Source organism: Microcaecilia unicolor, chromosome 8, assembly GCF_901765095.1.
Source record: "Microcaecilia unicolor chromosome 8, aMicUni1.1, whole genome shotgun sequence".
Classification (NCBI taxonomy): domain Eukaryota; kingdom Metazoa; phylum Chordata; class Amphibia; order Gymnophiona; family Siphonopidae; genus Microcaecilia; species Microcaecilia unicolor.
The window spans coordinates 11,874,110-11,900,447 of record NC_044038.1 but is presented as its reverse complement, the minus strand read 5'-3'; the positions used below and the strand labels follow the sequence as shown (position 1 = coordinate 11,900,447).

General features: G+C 43.9%; 1 protein-coding gene across 1 annotated transcript in view; it reads right to left on the bottom strand.

The window, feature by feature from the left end:
* RNF216 (ring finger protein 216) overlaps positions 1 to 26,338 on the bottom strand; it is a 201,898-nt gene that overhangs the window by 133,982 nt on the left and 41,578 nt on the right. Inside the window, exons 5-9 of the mRNA XM_030211106.1 lie at positions 15,652 to 15,728; positions 13,504 to 13,606; positions 7,123 to 7,287; positions 5,527 to 5,641; positions 965 to 1,104 (exon numbers count right to left, since the gene is read on the bottom strand). Of these exons, the coding sequence (XP_030066966.1) occupies positions 965 to 1,104; positions 5,527 to 5,641; positions 7,123 to 7,287; positions 13,504 to 13,606; positions 15,652 to 15,728 (600 nt within the window). The remainder of the gene's footprint in view (positions 1 to 964; positions 1,105 to 5,526; positions 5,642 to 7,122; positions 7,288 to 13,503; positions 13,607 to 15,651; positions 15,729 to 26,338) is intronic.

Below are 26,338 nucleotides of genomic sequence, written 5' to 3'. Positions count from 1 at the left end.
TTCGTCATCGGTACACCCGATTAGTATACTATACATAAACTTTTCTTTTCTCTCTTATATCTAATAATGAAACTTATCTCAACAATCAGGTCCAGGGGATCACAGAAACAGAAGCCTGCGCAGCCTTCTACATGGAATGTTGCTAGTGGAATAGCAACATTCCATGTAGAATGTCCATTAGTAGCAACATTCCATGTAGAATCTCCAATAGTATCTATTTTATTTTTGTTACATTTGTACCCTGCGCTTTCCCACTCATGGCAGGCTCAATGTGGCTTACATGGGGCAATGGAGGGTTAAGTGACTTGCCCAGAGTCACAAGGAGCTGCCTGTGCCTGAAGTGGGAATCGAACTCAGTTCCTCAGTTCCCCAGGACCAAAGTCCACCACCCTAACCACTAGGCCACTCCTCCACTGTTGCTACTATTTGAGATTCTACATGGAATGTTGCTATTCCAACATTCCATGTAGAAGTCGGCCCTTGCAGATCACCAATGTGGCCGCGCAGGCTTCTGCTTCTGTGAATCTGACGTCCTGCACGTACAGACTCACAGAAACAGAAGCCTGCGCAGCCTTCTACATGGAATGTTGCTAGTGGAATAGAATCTCCAATAGTAGCAACATTCCAAGTAGAATCTCCAATAGTAGCAACATTCCATGTAGAATCTCCAATAGTAGCAACATTCCATGTAGAATCTCCAATAGTATCTATTTTATTTTTGTTACATTTGTACCCCGCGCTTTCCCACTCATGGCAGGCTCAATGCGGCTTACATGGGGCAATGGAGGGTTAAGTGACTTGCCCAGAGTCACAAGGAGCTGCCTGTGCCTGAAGTGGGAATCGAACTCAGTTCCTCAGGACCAAAGTCCACTACCCTAACCACTAGGCCACTCCTCCACTCCAATCACTTGTAAGGTTTCCAATAATGGTTACCCAGAAGCTAAAGATAACAATGCGTTCTTACTTCGGTCATCTCCTTCATCTTCTGTTCATAGAACACCAGCTCTTTCTGTACAGGCGGATACAAGGCAGTTCGGTCATAGCTTCTGCAGTGTCGCCGTTTGTTTTCCAAGAACATCATCCGTTTCTCAAGCTTCACATTTCCTGCAAAATGCAACATTCAACACCAACACCAGGTAAGGAAAAAAACGCAGCCATTTATGAACTCATCTCAGTCAACAGGAGACAATGATCTTGGTAGAAAGACAAGGAAATATGCGAAAGACTACCTACTACACACACGGGAGATGGCGCAATGTTATAGTTAAAAAAAAAAAAGCCAAGATATACAAATTTCAAGCGACAGAACTAAAACTTATTACTGGATAAAACTTCCATCTTAAAGGTATTACGTCAAAGAAAGTTCCACAGGGGAGGGGGGAGGGTGAGTTTCTCCTGTATATTTTTCTCTTTATAGCACTTTTATGCTCAGCAATGCGTTTGTTAAATGCTCTCATAGTTTTTCCAATATACACAAGTCCACATGGACAAATCACTGCATAGACCACCTGTGTAGTCTTACAGTTGGAGTGTTGCTTCAATTCGTATCTCTCTCCTGTCATGGGGTGAATAAACCAATTAGTTTTCAAATTAACATTACAAAATGAGCAATTCAAACATGGAAAATGTCCCCACACTGGGTCATCTCTAATGAGTACAGGTAGAGCCGATGGTTTGAATAAATTATTTCTTTGTTTTTATATATGTGTATCGGTCTACTTTTTATAATAGACTTTTATGTAGCAAGTAGACTGTTGCCCAAATCACAACAAGCATCCCCCTTTCTCCACACCACTAACCTTCCCATACCCCCCATCCCCACCCCCTTCTATAAGCAGTAAAAAGGAAGATCTTCCAAAAATTATAGGAAATCTAAAGCAGTAACATACTTAGACAAACTCAAACAACCCCGAAAAAAATCAACCAACTAGGAAGAAAAGAAACAAAGTCATGCAGGTCCTTCAGGCTCACCCAAGCTCCAGGCCGAGGCCCAGGCCTGTAAACGACACAAACCAAACTCCTGATCAGCACAGGTGTGTCACAGCGGAACAAAGTCATGCACCTCTGTCAATCATTGCAACTTGTTCACAAACGAGCCCAAATCTCCAGGCTCCGTAAAGAATATAGTTTTGTTGTCATGCACCACACGCACCTTGGCCGGGTACAGTAGTGCAAATCTTATCCATTTGTCAAAAAGGTGCTTACAATGCTGGCCCATCTGCTTCCTCTGATCTGCAACACGTGCCGAGTAATCTTGGAACAGCAGCAGCTTATGTCGGTTGTAGTCAATCGATTTCTTTCCTCTATACGCCTGTGGTATTCGATCTTTATCTGCATAATTGAGTATCCTGGCCAGCATAGGTCTCGGATGCTGCTCCCCCTCACGCAAGGCCCCAACACGGTGAACCCTCTCGACTCTCATCAACTCATCTGGAAACTGGATGTTTAAATGTTCCGGCAACCATCTCTCGATAAAGTTCCAGAGATCCGATTCCTTTACAGACTCAGGTAAGCCTATGATTCTGAGATTATTTCGACGTCCTTTATTCTCTTGATCATGGACTTGCTGCATTAAAAGTGCGCACTGCTTCTCAAGCGCCAGAATCTTCATGTCCGCTGTCTCAGCACGATCCTCCTGGCACGAGAGATGGTCTTCCGCCTGCTGGATTCGTGCGCCCTGTTGCTCCAAGGAGTCTCGGATGTGATCCACCGACGTTTGCAGCTTAGACAATTTATCCTCAAGCACAACCGGTATCTGCTGCACTAAATCTTTAGTGGATTTCGCCAAGAGGCTCGTCGGTGGAGGACTCACTGGTGTCGCCACCATCTTGGGGCCCAAGTTCTGCACGCGGAGCTTTCCTGTCCGCGGGGTCTTTGCGGGCATAGCCCCTCTACTCCACCATTAAAATGGACCTGAGCTCCGGCACCGGGTGCACCGGGATTTAATCTCGCTGTCAGGGATCTTCTACACCCGCATATGGAAGATCTCACTGGTAAATTTAAAGAATTTTGGGTGGCTGGAGCGGAGCTTGGCTTAGAGACGTCCGCTCAGTTAAAGAGCATCACGTGACCCCCCCCCCCCCCCCCCCGGGTGAGTACATAAGTAATGCCATACTGGGAAAAGACAAAGGGTCCATCGAGCCCAGCATCCTATCCATGACAGCGGCCAATCCAGGCCAAGGGCACCTGGCAAGCTTCCAACGTACAAACATTCTATACATGTTATTACCGGAATTGTGGATTTTTCCCAAGTCCATTTAGTAGCGGTTTATGGACTTGTCCTTTAGGAAACCGTCCAACCCCTTTTTAAACTCTGCTAAGCTAACCGCCTAGAAAATTAATTGGATTGTTTGACATGATCTCCTCTGGTTACACTCTACTGCCTTGGAAAATGCAATCCACTGGATTCAAGATATGTCACTATCCTTTCCTTTAATAAAGATTTTCTTACATTTTCCTTCCACCAAAGTAAGATTAACAAGACTGCAGTTTCCTACCTGCTCCCTGTTGTACTTTCTATCAACACCAGGAAAGCCTACCTCAAAGATCTATTAAACAGATCCTTCAGCAGCACTTCCCAGGTCTTCTTTGTGCTCTCTTTATCTCTTGCAACGTACTCCATCTAACCACAGAACTTTGTCCACTTTCTCTTCTACCACTTCTGTTGTGTAAATAGTGTGGTACCTACGTGACCACACTGATTCCTCCTAGATTTTGGCTACACACTTGGTCCCTGGGCCAAGATTCTTCTTTGTAGTAGCACGAAAACTGGTTTCACTATTGACAATAGTGGAAAAAAATCAATTATTCTTATCTACAAATAAATGGGAATTCATAAATTGTACAGACTGTGCACTTCAGCTAGTACCAGCACACTGAGGAGAGCTTCCTTGGAACTTGTCTTTCCCCTCGGCAATTCTTAACTGTTGGAGAAAAAAAACCCAAAATCGAGCAAGCACCAAGAACTTGCTTCTCCTATTATCCGGTTAATACCTTCTTATCTTTTTTGAAGACAATTGAAGGCATATCTTTTTCATTAACACTTAATCTAAAAAATTACAATACTATAATCATATATTTGTTGTAATATTCCTAGTGTTATTCACTAGATTCCTGATTTGTGATTTTGCTTCAGACCTAATCAGAAGGCAGGTAATAATTACACAACAACCAAGAAAGTGTTCCCTGTGTTTTTAGAAAAGACAACATATATACACAGATACTGTCTTATTGGAACCATGAATCAAATTCAGATGCCGATTTCAATGGCTTATTTGGATATTATTTGAAAAATAGGTTATCAATAGAAATCAAACAAAATAAAACATGGAAAAGAAAATAAGATGATACCTTTTTTATTGGACATCACTTAATACATTTCTTAATTAGCTTTCGAAGGTCGCCCTTCTTCGTCAGATCGGAAATAAGCAAATGTGCTAGCTGACAGTGTATATAAGTGAAAACCTTCAAGCATTACTATGACAGTCTGACAGGGTGGGAGGATGGGGGTGGGTAGGAGGTATGCATGGGGACATCAAAGCGTATCATTGATATTCTAACAGGATGGGTGTGGATAGGCGAGGGGTGGGGTGATCAACAGAGACATACAGCTTTATGGTTTATAATGGGTTAGGAACCCCAGATCCTTGTTAAGTCCTTTCTGTTGGGTGTTAAAATATTCAATCATTCTGACTTCAAAGGTCTTACGTTCTTGTATGGTTTTAAAGTTACCTTTCAGGATTCTCACTGTGAAGGTTATTGATAACCTTAAGAGTGGACTAACACGGCTACCACACTCCTCTACTTTGAAAAATAGAAAAGTGATGGCAGATAATGGCCATATGGGCCTCTTCAGTCTGCCCACCCCCACCAACTAAGTCCTACAATCCCTTCCCTAAGGACATCTGTGCTGGTCCCACAGTATCTGAATTTAAGAAAGTATCTTCACTTTACTACCTCTGCTGGGAGGCTGCCTCATGCATCTACCACCCTTTTGGTAAGAAAAAAATATTTCCTTCGATTACTCCCTAGTCTACTCCCTTTTCACCCTTATTACATAACCCCTCTAGAGCTTCCTTTCACTTGAATTCCTGTTAATGTAAACCTTGGAATATTTAAATTCATCTATCATGTCCCTTATTGTGCCTTTCTGCAAGTATACATATTTAGATCTTTAACTCTGTCTTCATATGATTTAAGATAAAGACTATTGACTAGTTTAGTAGTTGCACTCTGGACCCACTCTGTGTCTTGTATTTTTGGAAATCGTCACATGAAAGATCATTTACAGAGACTCCTGAGGCAGGCCTGTGGCCAAAACACAGTACTGTGTCGAGTCTTCTGTCAATAAACTTTAAGTATCCAAAGTTTCCCCATCCTTGGTCTATTTCCCACTCCTTGTCTGTTCCTTGTCCAGAGATGCAAGAATTAATTCTTTATTTTTAAGATTTTGATGGGAGGGAATGCATGAATAATCGCCAGGTTCTACTTCACACAACTCAAAAGGCATTAAGTCTTCTCCTTTACCCTGCTCAAACTTGAAATCAATGTAGGATGACTGATTCATTTCTTTCCGTTTTTTCCGCTTCCCATTACTTTCAGGGGACAGCTCCTGCCACTTCTTAATGGCATCGGAAAAGGCCTAAAAACAGAAGCGAAGGCAAATTTATACTGGGAACAGAAACACAATTGCCAACAAACTTCATCTCCATATGCTGGCAGATACAAAAGGTCATCTCTGAGCATTCTGGATTCTCCCATTTTGCGTATACAAATACTTAGAATGATTCAAAACATAGAATTGGTTTAACAGGTCGCTCATGGCTTGAAGTTACTTGGCAGCTCTGAAACGGTTTACTCTACACCAATTAAGTTACCTTGCATAATTCAGTTAAAAGAGCTCTACCTACTTTGGATGCCTCATGTTTGGGTGCTTATTTGGCAGAGGTGATCAACAAGACAATCCTGCTCAGCCCTCTGGCAAAATATTCCTTTCCCACAGACTGGCAAGAACTTGAGGGAGAGATGCAGGTGACACTTATCTGCATATGTTGAACTCTGACCTTAGGGGGCTTGAGAAGCATCAAAAACCAGCAGCGATACTGCCAGACAGTGTTAAGACATCCATATCCTTAAATCCTAAGAGTTGCTAGTAAGGTTGGTTTTTTTCATTGAAATTTGAAAATACACTATAATAGAAATGAAATCATATTACAAATGCTAATAAGTTACTTAATTAGATTCCCACTAGATTATGTAACCACTAGTAAAAAAGCCCCGTTTCTGATGCAAATGAAACGGTGGGGGGGGGGGGGGGGGGGGTTAGCAATGTTTTGTTCTGTGTGCATGTGGGAGTGTGTGTGTCCCTGCCCTCTGCCCTCTCTCCCCTCCCCCCTCTGAGTCCTTCACTGTTACAGAGCCAGCGATTTGATTTCGTGCTCTGCTGTTTTCCTTCACTGACTGTGTTACAGAGAGGGCGGGGCAGACACTCGTAGGGAAACCGGATATCTCGCCCCCTTCACACTTCCGGCTGGAGGCTTCATAGAACGTTGGTGTTGCCTTTTATATAGACAGATAGTAAAAAAGCCCCGTTTCTGATGCAAATGAAACGGGGGCTAGCAATGTTTTCTTCTGTGTGCATGTGGGAGTGTGTGTGTCCCTGCCCTCTGGCCTCTCTCCCCCCCCCCCTCTGAGTCCTTCACTGTTACAGAGCCAGCGATTTGATTTCGTGCTCTGCTGTTTTCCTTCACTGACTGTGTTACAGAGAGGGCGGGCCGACACTCATAGGGAAACCGGATATCTCGCCCCCTTCACACTTTCGGCTGGAGGCTTCATAGAACGTTGGTGTTGCTTTTTATATAGAGAGATGCACAAGAGATAGCCCTTGTCTTGGTACGGGGTGGCTTTCTTCAGTTTCTCCTTTTGTCTGAAAGCAAACATGTCATTTCACTTTAGATAACCAGTTTTAACAAGGAGTGTAAACGGCCATTTACTTTACTGGTCAATTGGTTGCTTTTTCAATACGTTTTCAAAATGTACAGACTAGGGTTTCACTTTTTTTGTTGAATACTTATTCTCTAGAAGGTGAGCACTCTTAAAATAGGAAATAAAAGCGGTAATCACCTTTCGCGTTATTGCATAATGCCCCTTGAGCTCATGAAGTGCCCATTTGATGTCTTGACTGCTAAGCATTTTGAAGTCAGCCATAAGAAGATCAGCAGTTTGGATAAAGCACCGCTGATCCACAGGTTTGAGTTTAAAAAAATCAAACAAGTCCACTTTAGGCACCTGGGGGACAAGCAAAGAAGATTAATGCAACTCAAACCTGGAGGGAAAGAAGGTGTTAAACAAAAAATTCAACACAAAATTAATGGAGTCTACTTTCTGGAATACATGCATGTCCAAGTATATTATCTAGATACCCTTGGACTCCCTGACACATCCTGAAAATTGCAGCTGGGATATGAAAACCCAAACATTACTGGGTGGAAAGGAGAAGTTAGGTCTTAACCTGATAATTTTCTTTCCATTAGTCCTTCCCACTATTCCAGAACCTGTGGGATCGATGTGTCCATCAACCAGAAGGTGGAGCTAGCAAACTGAAAACTGAGCTGAGACATCTCTTGGCATCCAGTTCAGCTCCTCAGTATTTATGTAGACAAGCAATAAAGATAATAACTCAGAAAAAAAACACAACCACCTTAACACAACTCGCTAACCTAATACTAACTAACTTCTCTCATAAAACCTTTGCAAGAACCCTTTTCTTTGTTTTGGGACCACTTTAGGGCAAAATCATACTCCCAACATGTGTGGACCTCTCATCTCTGGACAACTGGTACAGAACAAGAAATAAGCAGGAAGCACCATGCAAAGTGGCAGTCGTTATCTGGCCCATTACTTTGCACTGACTAAACATCTCAGAAACCTCAGGTGGGAATCTGGAGTAGTGAGAAGAAATAATGGAAAGAAAATGTTCAGGTAAGACCTAAATTTCTCCTTCTATTACGTCACTTCCCACTATTCTGGAACCTGTGGGATATATAAAAGCAATCACTACAGTGGGCGGAACCCTAGTGCCACTGCCCTGTGGACCGAAGCCCCAAAACTGGCTTTGAAAACAACACAACATCCACAAGAGAGGTGAAGGGAGGAAAGAAGAAAAGTTGCAGGGCACCCGAGACAGGGATCTGAAAACCTTCAGATATGACTGCAGATTCAAGCCACCCGCAAGGCTCAACTGGGGAGCAGCTGCCCAACTAGACCAGGAGCAAAGCACTCAGAACCAGAGGCTGAAAAGTGTGTCCATCCACCTGCTGGAGACAGAAAATACCGAGAAACTGGACTGGATGCCAAGAGAGAGATGTCTCACCTCAGTTTTCAGTTCTTTATCTCCACCTGCTGCTTGATGGACACAACTATCCAACAGGTTCTGGAAAAGTGGGAAGGTACGTAATAGAAGTGAGGGTAAAGGTCACACATGGATCCATACACATGCACAGACATGGAAGTCTCATGTGAGCTGAATTCCTATTTTCAGTCATTTCTTTCCACCTTCAACAAGGAGAAACGTTAAGACTGAAAATGAAAATGGTTATTTTTTATGCAAACCCTTTCCCCAAATGCTCCCTTCTAAGCAAGAAATTATCCCTTCAAGCCTACAACGATGATGGCAAAAACAGGAAGAAGTGGGAAACTATAGCACATATTAAAGTACAATTCCAGCACCTGAAAAAAAAAAAAAGTTCTCAATTTTTTTGTCCATTGATATTATGTCATCATTTTACACCAAGTACTCTGCCAAGACAGCTGAGAACACAATCAATATGAGGTTCTGTCACCAGCCTGTGGTGGACTCACAACTTGGGAGAAATTTCCTAGGGTGAACTTCTGACCTCCTACCAGTTGGTGTCAGTGTGCTTCGTTAGGCAAGCTTGCCACATCACACCATGGCTGCTGTTTCTTGCCAGAGACCATTTTGTTTCTGTCTGGACTTCTATATAAACCCAGTGACTGTTTAGTTTCCTTGCCAGAGCTTGGTCTGCACTACTTGATGTTATCTTCTGTTTTGTTCACCTGCTTTAATGCAGAATTCTATTTGTCTCTTCAGATACTTCTTGATCTTATCGGACCTTGGCTTTACTCCTGCTTTCATCCTTGTCAATGAACACCCTACACTTGTGTCCCCATCTGAAGTTTCCACTGTTTTCTGTTTCCCACCTCGGGTTCAGGCAATGAAAACCTGTTGGTCACAAGAACCAGAGGACTCAACCTGAAATGGAAGGTGGTTGCTACAGGTGAAAGACTGTCCTACTTTCTCCTGGACCCAGGATCCTACAGACAAGAACTGTCACTGTTGAAAACAGACAATCCTTCAAAATAAGTCTGATTTATTCTTATACCGCTTCAAGATTTATTTGTTTAAAAATGTTTTATTTTGCACTGTCCTACAATTCTAGGCAGATCACAATTATACACGCATAATAAAATATTCAAAGAAACTTACAAAAATAAGTAAATATGCATATGGACCTCATCAGCTCATATCATAAAAAGACAGTGGTTGAGTCCGGCAGTTGTCAATGACATCTTAGAAGCAGATAAATGTACAGCTAAGAATCTGTAAAGGATTGGTTTAAAAAGTGTGCTTTTTAGGTATTTACAAAGAAATGAGGATATATTTTGTAGTTCAAGTGGCAAGTTGTTCCACAATCTAGCTCCTTTAACATAAAATATAGATGAACGAAATTCAGTTAAATCTGATGTGACTGAAGAAGGGAACATCAAGAAAAGTTTGTCCCCGGAATGCAAAGTGTGAGCAGGTCGATATATTCTCGAGGAGCTAGCAATGTCAGAATTTTAAATTTGATTCTCTGCATAATGGGTAACCAATTTTGAGAAACTGAGTTATATGAGCACACCGAGAAGTATTAGTAAGTAAACTAGCAGCAGTGTTTAGATCTTTGCAAATTGCACAAATCTTAACTCGCAGGTAAACTTAGATACAATGAATTGAAATAATCTAGGAGCAGAGTTATCGAACACTGTACAACAGTTCTAAAATTCACCTGAGATAATAAACCTTTCAATCTTCTAATTAGCCTTAGATTAAAGGAAACTTTTCTGACAATGGTCCTCACGTGAATGGCCAAAAATAAACTAACATCTATCCAGATCCCGAGATCTCACATGCCATTACGGCAAATGTAAGCCACATTGAGCCTGCAAATCGGTGGGAAAATATGGGATACAAATGCTACAAATAAATACAGAAGGTCTCAGGGACTAGTGATAGAGAGGCCTTACCAGATAAAAACTGAATTTGCGATTTGGAAATGTTCAATTTAAAGCGGTTAGCAATCAGCCAAGCAATAACGGCTTGAAAGCAAATAGAAAAAAAAGCTTACAATTTTTGACTATCGACTCAGCAACTGGAAAAAAGAACTGTAAATCATCTGCGTACAGCCGAAACTGCATGCCTAAAAGCCACAATTCTTGACAAACAGGCTTCATATAAATATTAAAATAGGATGGTCAATAGGGCTGATCCCTGCGGGACGTCTGAAGTAACTATATCCAATCTGAACATTTATAAACTTGCTGCACATGAAAAAATCTATTTGACAGAAATGAACTAAACCATTGAAGAACTATTCCCTTTATCCCTACGGCTTCAAGTCGACCCATGAGTATCTCATAGTGTATCATATCAAATGTGGTAGAGGTATCAAGAGTCACCATGAGATACTCAGTATCTCTATCAAAACCAGTTCTGACTGAATCTAGGACTGATTGCGAATGTCAGTTGAATGTTTTGGTCTAAAGCCAAATTGTGAGGTATATAACAAATTATTCACATCCAGAAGATCCTGTAATTTATTTAAAATAAATTTTCCAAGATTTTGGAACACAGTACTTTGGAAAATTGTATTAGAGGTTGTATCTTGCTAAGGATGTAAAAAGACTAGAAGTGGTCCAGAGGGAGGAGACATAAATGAAATGGGGCTTGCGCCATAAGACGTATCAGAAGAGACTGGAAGACCTGAATATGTCTAGCCTACAGGAAAGAAAGGACAGGGGAGATATAATACCGATGTTTATATACTTGAAAGGTATTAATATAGAAACAAATCTTTTCCAGAGAAGGGGAAACGATAGACTTAGGAGTAATGTCAGGAAATTCTTTCACAGAGAGGGTGGTCCTTGTCTAGAATGCCCTGCCGAGGGAGGTGGTAGAAACAACAATGGTGGAGTGGAGGAGTGGCCTAGTGGTTAGGGTGGTGGACTTTGGTCCTGGGGAACTGAGTTCGATTCCCACTTCAGGCACAGGCAGCTCCTTGTGACTCTGGGCAAGTCACTTAACCCTCCATTGCCCCATGTAAGCCGCATTGAGCCTGCTATGAGTGGGAAAGCGCAGGGTACAAATGTAACAAAAATAAAATAGATACTATTGGAGATTCTACATGGAATGTTGCTACTATTGGAGATTCTACATGGAATGTTGCTACTGTTGGAGGTTCTACATGGAATGTTGCTACTATTGGAGATTCTACATGGAATGTTGCTATTCCACTAGCAGCATTCCATGTAGAAGGCTGCGCAGGCTTCTGTTTCTGTGAGTCTGACGTCCTGCACGTACGTGCAGGACGTCAGACTCACAGAAGCAGAAGCCTGCGCGGCCACATTGGTGATCTGCAAGGGCCGACTTCTAGTGGAATAGCAACATTCGATGTAGAATCTCAAATAGTAGCAACAGTGGAGGAGTGGCCTAGTGGTAAGGGTGGTGGACTTTGGTCCTGGGGAACTGAGGAACTGAGGAACTGAATTCGATTCCCACTTCAGGCACAGGCAGCTCCTTGTGACTCTGGGCAAGTCACTTAACCCTCCATTGCCCCATGTAAGACGCATTGAGCCTGCTATGAGTGGGAAAGCGCGGGGTACAAATGTAACAAAAATAAAATAGATACTATTGGAGATTCTACATGGAATGTTGCTACTGTTGGAGATTCTACATGGAATGTTGCTACTGTTGGAGATTCTACATGGAATGTTGCTACTATTGGAGGTTCTACATGGAATGTTGCTACTATTGGAGGTTCTACATGGAATGTTGCTACTATTGGAGATTCTACATGGAATGTTGCTATTCCACTAGCAGCATTCCATGTAGAAGGCTGCGCAGGCTTCTGTTTCTGTGAGTCTGACGTCCTGCACGTACGTGCAGGACGTCAGACTCACAGAAGCAGAAGCCTGCGCGGCCACATTAGTGATCTGCAAGGGCCGACTTCTAGTGGAATAGCAACATTCGATGTAGAATCTCAAATAGTAGCAACAGTGGAGGAGTGGCCTAGTGGTTAGGGTGGTGGACTTTGGTCCTGGGGAACTGAGTTCGATTCCCACTTCAGGCACAGGCAGCTCCTTGTGACTCTGGGCAAGTCACTTAACCCTCCATTGCCCCACGTAAGCCGCACTGAGCCTGCCATGAGTGGGAAAGCGCAGGGTACAAATGTAACAAAAAAAAAAAATTTTCAAAAAGGCATGGGATGAACACAGAGAATCTCTATTTAGAAAATGAATGGTATTAAAAAACAAAACAACAAAAAACCCCACCAACCTTAAATGGCTGCATGTGTGTGGATGTGCGAGTGATGCTTGGACGATGACTTAAGAACTAAGGCTGGTGCTGGGCAGACTTTGTAGGTCTGTGTTCTGTATATGACAATCCAGTTTAGGATGGGCTGGAAAGGGCTTCAATGGAAACCGAAGACAGTGTTGGGCAGACTTTTACGGTCTGGGTCCCACAAATGACAAGATAGATTCGGATACGCTGGAGTGGGCGTTGACGCAACTCCAGTAGTTGGGACATAAGGACAGAGACAGGCTGATAATCCCTGGGTTAAGGATAGTCTCAAAAGGAATGGATGGGCTGAAACTCCCAGGGCTACTGATAGTCCCCAAAAGGAACAAACGGCCAGAGGCAGGAGACGGACCTTGATACAGCCACATGGCGAAATGTGAATCCAAGAAACTTATTTTGCTATATAATGAAAAAGAAAAAGGAAGAAATAAAAGGTAAGTATTTGTTCCTTTGAAAATAAATCTAGAGGACACCTTTTGGTCATTTAGTGATGATTGAAGCAGGTCTAGCCAAAAAGTCTTAATTTTGATCCTAGATGTTTTCATTTTGTTCCATTATTACAGAAAAAACATCTTTTGATGCCGCCCGTGTTCCGCCCAAAACACGCCCCCAACATGCCCCCTTGTTTTGGGGAGAACATCCTTCAGCCGTCTTATGACGTTTTTTGGAACTAGTAAATTCACAACAGTAAAGATTTTTTTTTTTTTTTTTTTACAATGCATTCATGTCCTGCTCTGAAAAGATTATGTACTACATCTATGGATTATTTTTACATTGATCTAATACAACAGGCATCAAATGTGCGATTCCTAACAAATCAAACTGTTGCTTGCACCGTGACAGTATAATGATTAACTTTCACTTGCCTTGGTCTCATCTAGGCTGCTAAGCAGGCTGCTGTTGGGGTTTAAAACCATTGCGCCCTCTGTCTTTGGATAATCTGGGTTCTCCAAAAGCATATTACAAATTCTAAGAAGAGAAAAGACAAAAAAGTGATCACCCGGTGAATGGCACAAACATGCAGTTTCAATTTCCTGGAGAACTACAGTCCTTGGAGTTAACAGAGTATCCATAAAATTAAAAACAATTGCTTATTTCATTTGAGAAGATAGGTCAAGATATATCATTAAGGAATAGCCTTGTCCAGTATATATATATATATACATATACACACACACACATACATGTGTAGAGAGAGAGAGACAGACTTTATTTGGGTTCTGATTAAAGAATCTAAGGCTTGGCCCAGCTCAATGCTAGTGCTGTGCACTGAAGGACTTAAATTTAGTTTCTGAATCAGGACTTCCATTACTTGGGTTTGCTAAGCAAATATGCTAGTGTTTACAGCGCCTGTCAATTAAGGAGTCAATCATTGCTCAACACTGACACCTACTGACCAGACTCATCTGTGAAAATGAACACAGTTTTGGAAGAAGCAGTGCTCTCTAGCTGTCACTATAAAGGCTAGATTAGGTGGCCTCCAGGGCTTGGCCAGTTATGACCAGGAGCTCCTTTTAAAGAGCAAGCCCATCTATAATCATTTCCCTCAGCAGCAGGAAGCTCCCTTATCCTCCAGGCTCTAATTGGGGGACGCACCCTGGTCAGTGCTCTGAACTACCAACCAACTGGCCATTCCAGTCCCTTGGCAGCTCCAGCTTGGCTCCCTCATGGGCTCTGAATCCCCGGGAGTCAGGGCCAGTCATTTCCAGGATTGTACCAGGGGGACCCCTGTGACTGGCACAGAAGACAGGCTTGATGTATGAGCAGTGCAAACTCTGATGGAAAGGCAATGAAAGAACTCCTGGATTTGGCTGTGATGCAGTTAGTCTCCCCTCCTGCTCCCTCTGAAGACAATGCAGGAGGGATCAGAAAGGTGCCCTGAGCTTTGGCCTTGTAAAAGACGGTAGATATTCACATGCTGCCAAGGGAGAAAGAAGCTCCCTGAGAAGTTAAAATGGTTCCCTCTAGAATTGTCCTGCCCTCCCACATGTACAGAGAATCCTGCTGTACCACTAGGTGCACTGACCTAATCTCCCTCAGCAGCACTGTAACAAGAGCAGTGTTTGGCATACTCAGTGGGGTTTCATTAATACTGCAAGTGCCACTCCAGCTACATGAGTGTACCACTCCCAACACCACTTCTGTAACCCTTGCACCGCTGTCAAGTCACACTGACGCTGTTGCCAATGTCAACAGGTCCTAATCTCTCCTTCCTTCCCCACTTTATACTGCCACTACCTCAGCCCCAGCCCTGCAAGCACCAACTGCCAAGCACTACCCCAGCCATCCTGAGCTCATGAACACTCCCCTGCCTCGCACCATCTGCTTGCTTCTGTTGCCTCCTCTATTTCCAGCAATCCTCTCAATTTTTTCTACTGACGGAGGAGACGGAGCAGTTACACACTGAGGGTACCTAAACAGAGAGAGGGCAAAGGAGGACAGCTATGGACAGAAAGAAAGTGAGCAGGAGAGAAAGGGACCTTGATTTCTCCAGGTATTCTCCAAAGGGCCAGGCAGTTGACTAAAGTCCCCCTGATTTCCTGGGCTCAACTGGGGAATAATCTCCAGCTGGGCCCAGAAGTCACAGGCCAACCACTCTGCAGGAAAAAGAGAATACTGAATAGGGCACAGTTTCACATTTCATTGCTCTGTCTTCATCTGCTGGTAGACCTATGCTAGACTTGACTAGTAGGTCAATAGGACAGCCTCAAATCACAAAGTTGCTTGGCTCCGCATAAGCAGGGAAACAGGTGGGCAGCAGTGATAGAGCTGATGGGGGTCAGGCTTTGGCAAAGTGCTGAGATCCAATGGGGAGGCATCAATCAAACAGCTTTCAATGCATTTCACTGGCTACCCGCTAGCAAACAGGTATCAGAAGACTAAGGAGTGCAGAGGCCTGCAGAATGAACCATGTCTTAAAAGCATTATCAGGAGGAAACAACTTAAAAAGATGCACATTTCAGTCCCTAGCTGGGTTATGATATGTAGCATAACACAAATACAGATGAACTTACACATTTAAGTCAAAGCAGTTTTCAAAGAGAATTAAATTCTCTACATAATCCTTCTGAACATCAGGGAATCTTGCTTGCTGTGAAAAAAATAAATAAGGTTGCATTTATTCCATAAGGCAGGCACAGAATAATTTAGTGACCACGAAGCTGAAGAGCTGATCTGCTGAAGAACAGAGATAAAAATTTAAGAAAATGACACATCAATTACTGCATTCAGGAAAAATTTGTGTTTTGAGGTTATGCAACTCTCCATTCATGCTGCAAGCAGTACATGTGTACCTCTCTCACCATCAGCCTAGAGCAGGTGTTCTCAAGCCACACCCAGCAGTCAGGTTTTCCTCATATGCAAATTTATCTCATGCATATTCATTCAGGGTATCTTGAAAACCAGACTGGCTTGGTATGTCCCGAGGACTAGGTTGAGAACCCCTGGTCTAGTGTTTTAGCAATGGTATAGAATAATGGTTTTCAACCCAGGCCTCAGAAGCAACCTGGGTGAGTCAGTTTCAGGATATCCACAATGAATACGTACAAGATGTGTCACATACATATCCCTCCATTGCATGCAATCTCTCTCAAAGCCCGACTGGCCAGATCATGCCCGACGACGAGGTTGAAAAACACCGGTATAGAAGAATGGAACAAACCATTTGTTTTCTTATTTCTGTGCACCTTGCTATTTATGCTTCATTAAGTCAAGAGCTAAAGAAACAGAAGAGTCCAACTCAGGGGCGTAGCCACGGGCGGGCCCACCCAATTTTGGGTCAGGCCCGCCCAGCAGCAAAGTTCCTCTCTGCGATTCCAGTCGCAGGCTCCGCTAGCATTCGCAGCAATTCCCACACGCTGCCTGCCAGTGCCGGCTGCCACTCAATCTCCTTGCGCTACTAAGCGCTAACCCGGAAGTCTCTCCTCTGCAGGAGAGACTTCCGGGTTAGCGCTTAGTAGCGCAAGGAGATTGTTGAGCGGCAGCCGGCAGGCAGTGTGTGGGAATCGCTGCGACTGCGAGCGGAACCTGTGAGTAGAATCGCCGTCAGGAACACTGCTGCTGGGAGGGCCTGCAAGGAGGGTGAGATGCTGCAACTGCACGGGGGGGGGGGGGGATGATGGGGGAAAGATGTCGCATGGGGGAGGGAAGACGGGGGACACAGCAGCTGCACAGGGGGAAGGGAAGATGGAAAGATGAGGCTTGGTTGGTGGGTGAGGGAGATGCACGGGGGAAAAAGGGAGAGATGCAGCAAAGGGGTGGAGGGGTGAGGAAGGGAGAAGTCTTGGCTGTGTATGAGGTGAAGGGGAGGGACACATGCTGCATACAGAGGGGATAGGTGGGGAGGGAGAGAAATGGTAGGCATAGGGTGGAGAGGAGGGAGAAATGGTGGGTACAGTGGTGGAGGGAGGGCAGAGCAGAGAAAATTTTGTGCCCACCCACTTTGGGCTCAGGCCCACCCAAAACTGGCTGTCTGGCTATGCCACTGGTCCAACTACTCAACAGAACTTATCTGGATAGGAGCTAATCCTACCCCAGCCATTCCCAACCATGAAAACCCTGAGGGACTAGGTGTGCCTCGAGGACTGGGTTGGGAATGGCTGTCCTATCCAGATAACGCTGCTGAAAATCTTAACTGACCATGCCGGTACACTCTCCAGATAGTGCTGGCAAGATCCAAGGACAGAGTCAGAAGTTATCTGGATACTGTCGATAATCAGCGCTAGTACTTGGATAGCTATCTGGTCAAATTAAGACAGCCTATACTCGACTATTCAGTGTCAGTATCCGGTTATAAATTCTGTGCCATTTAAATATTATCCTAAACAAGGTTTCCACAGTCACAAAGCACTTTCCTAGTCAGCAAGTGGATATCTCAACATCAACCACAGAAACAGAAAAAGCCCTGTAAAAACCCGCACAAGTTCCCTGTACTCAAGGATTCTAAAATTTCCCCAATACTTACTCACCAGGATGACATGCACTTCTCAGGGCACAGACCGTAAAAGTCTGCCCAGCACTGTTCCTGTACTAAAAGTTCTGAAGCTAACGTCAAAGCCCCTTAAAATTTACACTCTAGCCCACCTCTATCTATTCAGTCATGATCAGGGCGCAGACCGTATAAGTCCGCCCAGCACTGGTTTTACTCTCCAATTACTGGTGTTGCCACCCAATCTCTGCTAAGATTCCATAGATCCATTTCTTCTAAACAAGATTCCTTTATTTATCCCATGCACATCTGAATTCCATTACCGTATTCATCTCCACCACCTCCCGCGGGAGGGCATTCCACGTATCTACCACCCTTTCCTTGAAAACAATACTTCCTGACATTACTCCTGAGTCTGCCCCCCTTCAACCTCAATTCATGTCCTCTAGTTCTACCACTGTTCTATTTCTTTGATAATAAACCCATTAGTTTATTAGCTGTGATGTCTTGGACTAAGAATCCTGGTGGTTTGTGTTTTGGGTCTGCAAGTGCTTTCTAAACTGTGGGACTCCTGAGAGTGTGGCCCCAGTGTCCTAGAAATCCACGGGGAATAACGTGAGAGTGGGAGACTAGCCCAGAGGAAAGTGGGACCCTGTCGGTGGGAAGAGGGTGCATTGTAGAGCACATGCCCAGGTGCAGGCAGGCCTGAGCAACGTTGAGGACAGACCCTCCAGGTGGCCGCAGGGATAACCCCAGAGGGGTGCTAGGCATTTCGTGACACCTGACTTTCTGGGTTCTCAGCCTGCTTGTTGCTCCCAGGCTACACCCTTCCACTATATACCCCAATAATTTGTATTTATACCTGTTACCTTACCCTGGTGCTAACCTCTCTCTCCTCCATCCATACCCTCTCCACCCAGATGCAATCCTCTTTCCCTCACTACCCATGTCCACCTCAGTCCTCTCATGCCAATCAGTGTCTAAGTAGTTTCTGCTGCCTTGCCCTACTCCCAAGCTCACCAGTTAAGAAAAACACATTTGCTTCTTGAGAACAAGTGCCTTTTTGAAAACCTGTCAGTACTGTTATCAAGGCTGAAGAGAGGTTTCAAGATGCACTCTTACTCTGGAATCTTTCCTTGCCTGTGAATTCTCCCAGTTTTGTTACTTTAAATTTCACCTTGAAAATGATAAACTAGGTGGGTACCTCACTACCTTCCTTTATATTAAATGCCAATATTCCTACCCAAGACTCTCCTCTACAGAAGCATCTCCTCTGTAAATTGCGCAGTACTCAGCTTTTAAAAGCCTATTTGGACCACCCTTAGAGCTAGAACTTCTTCTACATGCAGACCGTCTCTCACCATGAAGCTTGCATTTTTCTTTTTACACACTTACTCTCTCTCCCATAGAATGTACTCTGTCACCCTTACATCTGCATCGTTTTGAAGTCAATTTTCAAAATCATTTATGCGAGTAAAATAACATTTCATCTGTGTAAATCAACCTTCCCTCAATGCTGGCTGCAAGTTTGCACACTCTTCCAGCCACATTAAGAGAAAATGTTCCCAGAAAGAGGTGGTGGTGGGGAGCAGAAAATCGGAGCATGTTTAGTGCAAGGAGGAAAAGTGTGTGTGCAGATTACATTTACAACGCTGCCTTGTGTACTTGCCCAATAATGTTTTACTCATATAAATAGCAGATACAAATATATGTGGGTACTTTGATATTATCCAGAAGAGTGGTTTAGCAAATTTGTCAAACCAATTCACAGGAAAAATAGAACAAGGAAAATTTCAAAGCAGAAGTTTATACACTAAAAACTGGGGCAAAGTCCACAAGTTAATAATGTGCGGGCGTGGATAAACCTGAAGTTTGCCTCTTCTTTATGACAACTGGTACAGGGCACACAGAGACCTTAATTTTTAGCTTTTATTTTGAGGGACTTTGGTATACAAGATACTGTTTTGCAATGTTTAGGGCTTTCTTATCTAGCTATACTTGCACGGTCTCATTTAACGCTTCAATGTCTGGTCAATATCCTTGGAATTGTGACGTCAACCAGAGCTCAGCGCTCTCAGTTCCAATCATTGAGACCACTGGCACATCTAATCCAATCACAGGGTATTAGTGGCTGCCTTTTTTGCTGACAATGCTCAGCTGATTGCATTTACTGATCCAACTCAAACTAATCTCACCCCCACTTCTCTTTAATAACTGCCTGCCAGCAACAGCATCTTGGTTAAATGAAAAACTGCCTAAAAAGCAATGAGAGTCACAAATCAGGCTTCAGTTCTTAACATTTCACTTAAACCACTTGGCCTAGTGGTAAGTGCAGTGGACTTTGATCCTGGGGAACTGGGTTCAATTCCCACTGCAGCTCCTTGGGACTCTGGGCAAGTCGCTTAACCCTCCATTGTCGCTTAACCTCGTGGACCTACCTCCCAGAAACACCACAAGATCATCTCGCAAATTTCTCAACCTGCACTTCCCCAGCTGTAAAGGACTAAAATACAAGCTGATGCATGCCACTACCTTCTCTTACATGAGCACGCAGTTATGGAATGCATTACCCACAGACCTGAAAACAATCGACGAAACAACTATCTTTCACAAATCTCTGAAGACATATTTCTTCAACAAGGCCTACAATGAGAACCTACAGCCCCACTAATCCACTTCACCAACCCATTCAGTTATGGAAGCCCACCTTCTATAAATACCCTAATAAATCCCTTCCTTCTTCTTTCTTCCTTTAATTAATCTCTACACAATACTAACTGTACCTGATATACTGGAATAACTATGTTAACAATACTATGTAAGTCACATTGAGCCTGCAAATAGGTGGGAAAATGTGGGATACAAATGCAATAAAAATAAATAAATAAATAATTTCTTTCTAATTTAGGGGCCCTTTTACAAAGGTGTGTAAGGTATACGCATCCAGCATGCACCAAATCGGCATTACCACCCAGCTACCACGTGCCCCAGGCGGTAATTCTGAATTTGACGTGGGCTGAACACACTAAATAGAAAATATTTTCTATTTTCTACCACGTGGCACTTACCTACTACTACTACTACTATTTAGCATTTCTATAGCGCTACAAGGCAGTAAATGGCACTGGGAGTGGTTCGCCCTGCATGCCTATCCCCCGGGTAGCGTATGAGACCTTACCGCTAAGTCAACGGGTGGCAGTAAGGTCTCAGGCCGAAAATGGACATGCACTGGTTTTTATTTTGCCACACGTCCATTTCCGGCCCCTTAAAAAAAGGACCCTTTTTCCAGGACGCGGTAAAAACTTGCCCAGCGCGCACCCAAAAGACAAGCTCGTAATGTCGCAGGCTACGTTTTGCTGCAGCTTAGTAAAAAGGTCCCTTAATGTATTTAGGAAAAGATTTCCAGTTGAGTTGCCATAAATGCAAAAGTAGAATTAGCAATTCTTAAGAATCGGACATTCTTAAAACAAGGCGGTCGTAAACCTGCTTATAATCGAACGAGAAAAACGCCCAAGTTCCGACCTAAATCGGGAGATGGACGTTTATCTCACAAAAACGAATAAAGTGGTATAATCGAAAGCCGATTTTTGGACGTTTTCAACTGCACTCCGTCGCGGATGCGAACAAAGTTGATGGGGGCGTGTCAGAGGTGTGGCGAAGGCGGAACTGGGGCGTGGTTATCTGCCGAACAAAGATGGGCGCATTTCACCGATAATGGGAAAAAAGTATGCGTTTTTAGCTAGAATTTAGGACACTTTTCCTGGACCCTGTTTTTTCACGAATAAGGCCCCAAAAAGTGCCCTAAATGACCAGATGACCACTGGAGGGAATCGGGGATGACCTCCCCTGACTCCCCCAGTGGTCACTAACCCCCTCCCACCACAAAAAAATGATGTTTCACAACTTTTTATTTTCACCCTCAAATGTCATACCCAGCTCCCTGGCAGCAGTATGCAGCTCACTGGAGGAGTTGTTAGGGGGTGCAGTGGACTTCAGGCAGGTGGACCCAGGCCCATCCCCCCTACCTGTTACAATTGTGCTGCTTAATGCTTATTAATCGTCCAACCCCCCCCCAAACCCACTGTACCCACTTGTAGGTGCCCCCCTTCACCCCTTAGGGCTATAGTAATGGTGTAGACTTGTGGGCAGTGGGTTTTGAGGGGGATTTGGGGGGCTCAACACACAAGGGAAGGGTGCTATGCACCTGGGAGCTCTTTTACCTGTTTTTTTGGTTTTGTAAAAGTGCCCCCTAGGGTGCCCGGTTGATGTCCTGGCATGTGAGGGGGACCAGTGCACTACGAATCCTGGCCCCTCCCACGAATAAATGTCTTGGATTTATTCGTTTTTGAGCTGGGCGCTTTCATTTTCCATTATCGCTGAAAAACAAAAACGCCCAGCTCACACATTGTTGAATAAAACATGGACGTCTATTTTTTTCGAAAATACGGTTCGGTCCGCCCCTTCACGGACCCGTTCTCGGAGATAAACGCCCATGGAGATAGATGTTTTCATTCAATTATGCCCCTCCATGTAAACCGCTTTGAATGTAGTTGCAAAAACCACAGAAAGGCAGTATATCAAGTCCCCTTTCCCTTGCCCTCCTCAGCCTTCCAAGCTGAAGAGCCCTAACCTCTTTATCCTTTCCTCATATGGAAGGAGTTCCATCCCCTTAAATAATTCCACGTAGAAGGCTGTGCAGGACGTCAGACTCACAGAAGCAGAAGCCTGTGTGGCCACATTGGTGATCTGCAAGGGCCGACTTCTACATGGAATGTTGCTAGTGGAATAGCAACATTCCATGTAGAATCTCAAATAGTAGCAACAGTGGAGGAGTGGCCTAGTGGTTAGGGTGGTGGACTTTGGTCCTGGGGAACTGAGTTCGATTCCCACTTCAGGCACAGGCAGCTCCTTGTGACTCTGGGCAAGTCACTTAACCCTCCATTGCCCCATGTAAGCCGCATTGAGCCTGCCATGAGTGGGAAAGCGCGGGGTACAAATGTAACAAAAGTAAAATAGATACTACTGGAGATTCTACATGGAATGTTGCTACTACTGGAGATTCTACATGGAATGTTGCTATTCCACTAGCAACATTCCATGTAGAAGGCTGCGCAGGCTTCTCGGCAAGTCACTTAACCCTCCATTGCCCATGTAAGCCGCATTGAGCCTGCCATGAGTGGGAAAGCGCAGGGTACAAATGTAACAAAAATAAAATAGATACTATTGGAGATTCTACATGGAATGTTGCTATTCCACTAGCAACATTCCATATAGAAGGCTGCACAGGCTTCTGTTTCTGTGAGTCTGACGTCCTGCACGTACGTGCAGGACATCAGACTCACAGAAGCAGAAGCCTGCGTGGCCACACTGGTGATCTGCAAGGGCCGACTTCTACATGGAATGTTACTAGTGGAATAGCAACATTCCATGTAGAATCTCAAATAGTAGCAACAGTGGAGGAGTGGCCTAGTGGTTAGGGTGGTGGACTTTGGTCCTGAGGAACTGAGTTCGATGATTCCCACTTCAGGCACAGGCAGCTCCTTGTGACTCTGGGCAAGTCATTTAACCCTCCATTGCCCCATGTAAGCTGCATTGAGCCTGCCATGAGTGGGAAAGCGCGGGGTACAAATGTAACAAAAATAAAATAGATACTATTGGAGATTCTACATGGAATGTTGCTACTATTGGAGATTCTACATGGAATGTTGCTATTCCACTAGCAACATTCCATGTAGAAGGCTGCGCAGGCTTCTGTTTCTGTGAGTCTGACGTCAGACTCGCAGAAGCACTACTACTACTACTTAACATTTCTAGAGCGCTACTAGGGTTACGCAGCGCTGTACAATTTAACAAAGAGAGACAGTCCCTGCTCAAAGAGCTTACAATCTAATAGACAAGTGAACGGTCGGTCCGATAGGGGCAGTCAAATTGGGGCAGTCTGGATTCACTGAACAGTAAGGGTTAGGTGCCGAACGCAGCATTGAAGAGGTGGGCTTTAAGCAAAGACTTGAAGACGGGCAGGGAGGGGGCTTGGCGTAAGGGTTCAGGAAGGTTGTTCCAAGCATAGGGTGAGGCGAGGCAGAATGAGCGGAGCCTGGAGTTGGCGGTGGTGGAGAAGGGTACTGAGAGGAGGGATTTATCCTGTGAACGGAGGTTACGGGCGGGAACGTAAGGGGAAATGAGGGTAGAGAGGTAGTGAGGGGCAGCAGACTGAGTGCATTTGTAGGTAAGAAGGAGAAGCTTGAATTGAATGCGGTATCCGATCGGAAGCCAGTGAAGTGACCTGAGGAGAGGGGTGATATGAGTATGCGCGGCTACATTGATGATCTGCATGGGCCGACTTCTATTGGAATAGCAACATTCCATGTAGAATCTCAAATAGTAGCAACAGTGGAGGAGTGGCCTAGTGGTTAGGGTGGTGGACTTTGGTCCTGGGGAACTGAGTTTGATTCCCACTTCAGGCACAGGCAGCTCCTTGTGACTCTGGGCAACTCACTTAACCCTCCATTGCCCCATGTAAGCCGCATTGAGCCTGCCACGAGTGGGAAAGCGCGGGGTACAAATGTAACAAAACAAAAATGCTGGTGATAGATCGGAACGTTGTTTGAAATTAAATTATCCCTCCTTTAAGGGTGTATGGAAGAAATCCATGCTAGAGCCTTCCTTTTTACATCAGAGAGTTAGGCAGTGGACTAGACTGCCTTTAGAAAGTCGGAAAATAACACAATATTATTCCTCCAGGAAAGCGTTAAAGTCTTTTTTGTTTGATGAGAAAGATGCTTTCTAGTTTCAATGAATCAACAGATCTCCTTCATGCATTTTAAGGATATCCTGAAAACCTAGTCTGCTTGCAGCCTGAAGACTGAACTTAGACAAGCCTGGACTAAATAGAACAGTACAATGGGAGTGCTTCAGTCTTCATGGGCCACGTTCTGCTCTGCACCCCCCCCCCCCCCCCCCAATATCTGCACACACACAAAGCCAGGGATTGTTAAATTCTTCCCACAACTTCCCAAAGAAGTTCATTCCACCGGCTGGACCCTTAAAACTAGAAAGGCAATTTCTGGTAGAACTCAAATGCTCCTCAGTGTTCTATAGAAATCAAACAAAATAAAACATGGAAAAGAAAATAAGATGATACCTTTTTTATTGGACATAACTTAATACATTTCTTGATTAGCTTTCGAAGGTTGCCCTTCTTCCTCAGATCGGAAATAAGCAAATGTGCTAGCTGACAGTGTATATAAGTGAAAACATTCAAGCATTACTATGACAGTCTGACAGGGTGGGAGGATGGGGGTGGGTAGGAGGTATGCATGGGGACATCAAAGCATATCATTGATATTCTAACAGGATGGGTGTGGATAGGTGAGGGGAGGGTGATCAACAGAGACATACAGCTTTATGGTTTATAATGGGCTAGGAACCCCAGATCCTTGTTAAGTCCTTTCTGTTGGGTGTTAAAATATTCAATCATTCTGACTTCAAAGGTCTTACGTTCTTGTATGGTTTTAAAGTTACCTTTCAGGATTCTCACTGTGAAATCACTGGTACAGTGTCCTGGTTCTGTGAAGTGCTGTCCCACCGGGGTGGGGGCCCTACTGGCTGTATTGTTCATGTGATGTCTATGTAAATTGAATCTTGTCTTAAGCATCTGGCCTGTTTCTCCAATATAGCATCCTTTGTTACATTTTTTACACTGAATGATATATACCACATTGGAAGATGAGCAAGTGAAAGATCCCTTTATGTTGAATATCTTTCCTTTGTGGATGACTTTGGGGTCCTATGAAATATTTTGGCATAGTTTGCAACTGGATAAATTACAGGGAAGTGTGCCCTTCTGTTCCTTTTCAGTCTGTGATGGAAGTTTACTTCTGATTAGCTTGTTTTATTTTGTTTGATTTCTATTGATAACCTTAAGAGTGGACTAACACGGCTACCACACTCCTCTACTCAGTGTTCTAGAAATCCTTTCATTGACAAAATCTCAAAGGTCTCAGTGGAGAACATGGAACAATTATCTTCTAAATAAAGCAGCTGATCTTGCTACTGGGCACAGCAGACAATGCAAATAACCTTAAACTGTGGAATTAATGCAGATGCTTCAGCATTAGGAGTTATAATAGAAAATGTTTCCATTTTTCCCTTACATATGCTTTGCCTGGGCCTCAAAAGTGACTTTCAGAAGTGCAGACACTAAATCGTACATCCTCTGGTTATCTTCAGATATTAGAGATTTCACAACTCCATTTACTGCCAAAGGGATAACAGCACCATGCATGCTGTAATGAACCCAACGCAGTGGATCAGGGGACTCAGAGCAGGGATGGCTCTAAAAAAAAAAACCCCCCAAATTCTGGCAGTCACATGGTCTCTGTGCTAAACTGCGTTCAATACAGGATACTTTTCTTTGTCAAATAACTTATAAAAATGTCTAGTAAATGGACCCTTTATGCATAAAACAAAACACTGAACTTTTGTGAAAGGACGTCAAGCCCTTAATGCGCGGTTCGCACAGGCTAACAGATTACCACAGAATGGATTAAAGTGTTTTATGGCAATTTGTCTGAAATATTTGGAGGTGGTGTGTCATGGGCAGAGAGTGAGTGGGTGTTCCCCCATTATCTAACCAGTGCACTGTGATTGCGTTACTTGTTAGCGCACACTAGAGTTAACACAATAGGAGGCTGTAAGTACTCCTGTGTTAACTCTTTGCCAGTATGGCGCACCAACCTGAAATTAAAAACTAAAGAAAATGCCATTAAAAAAAC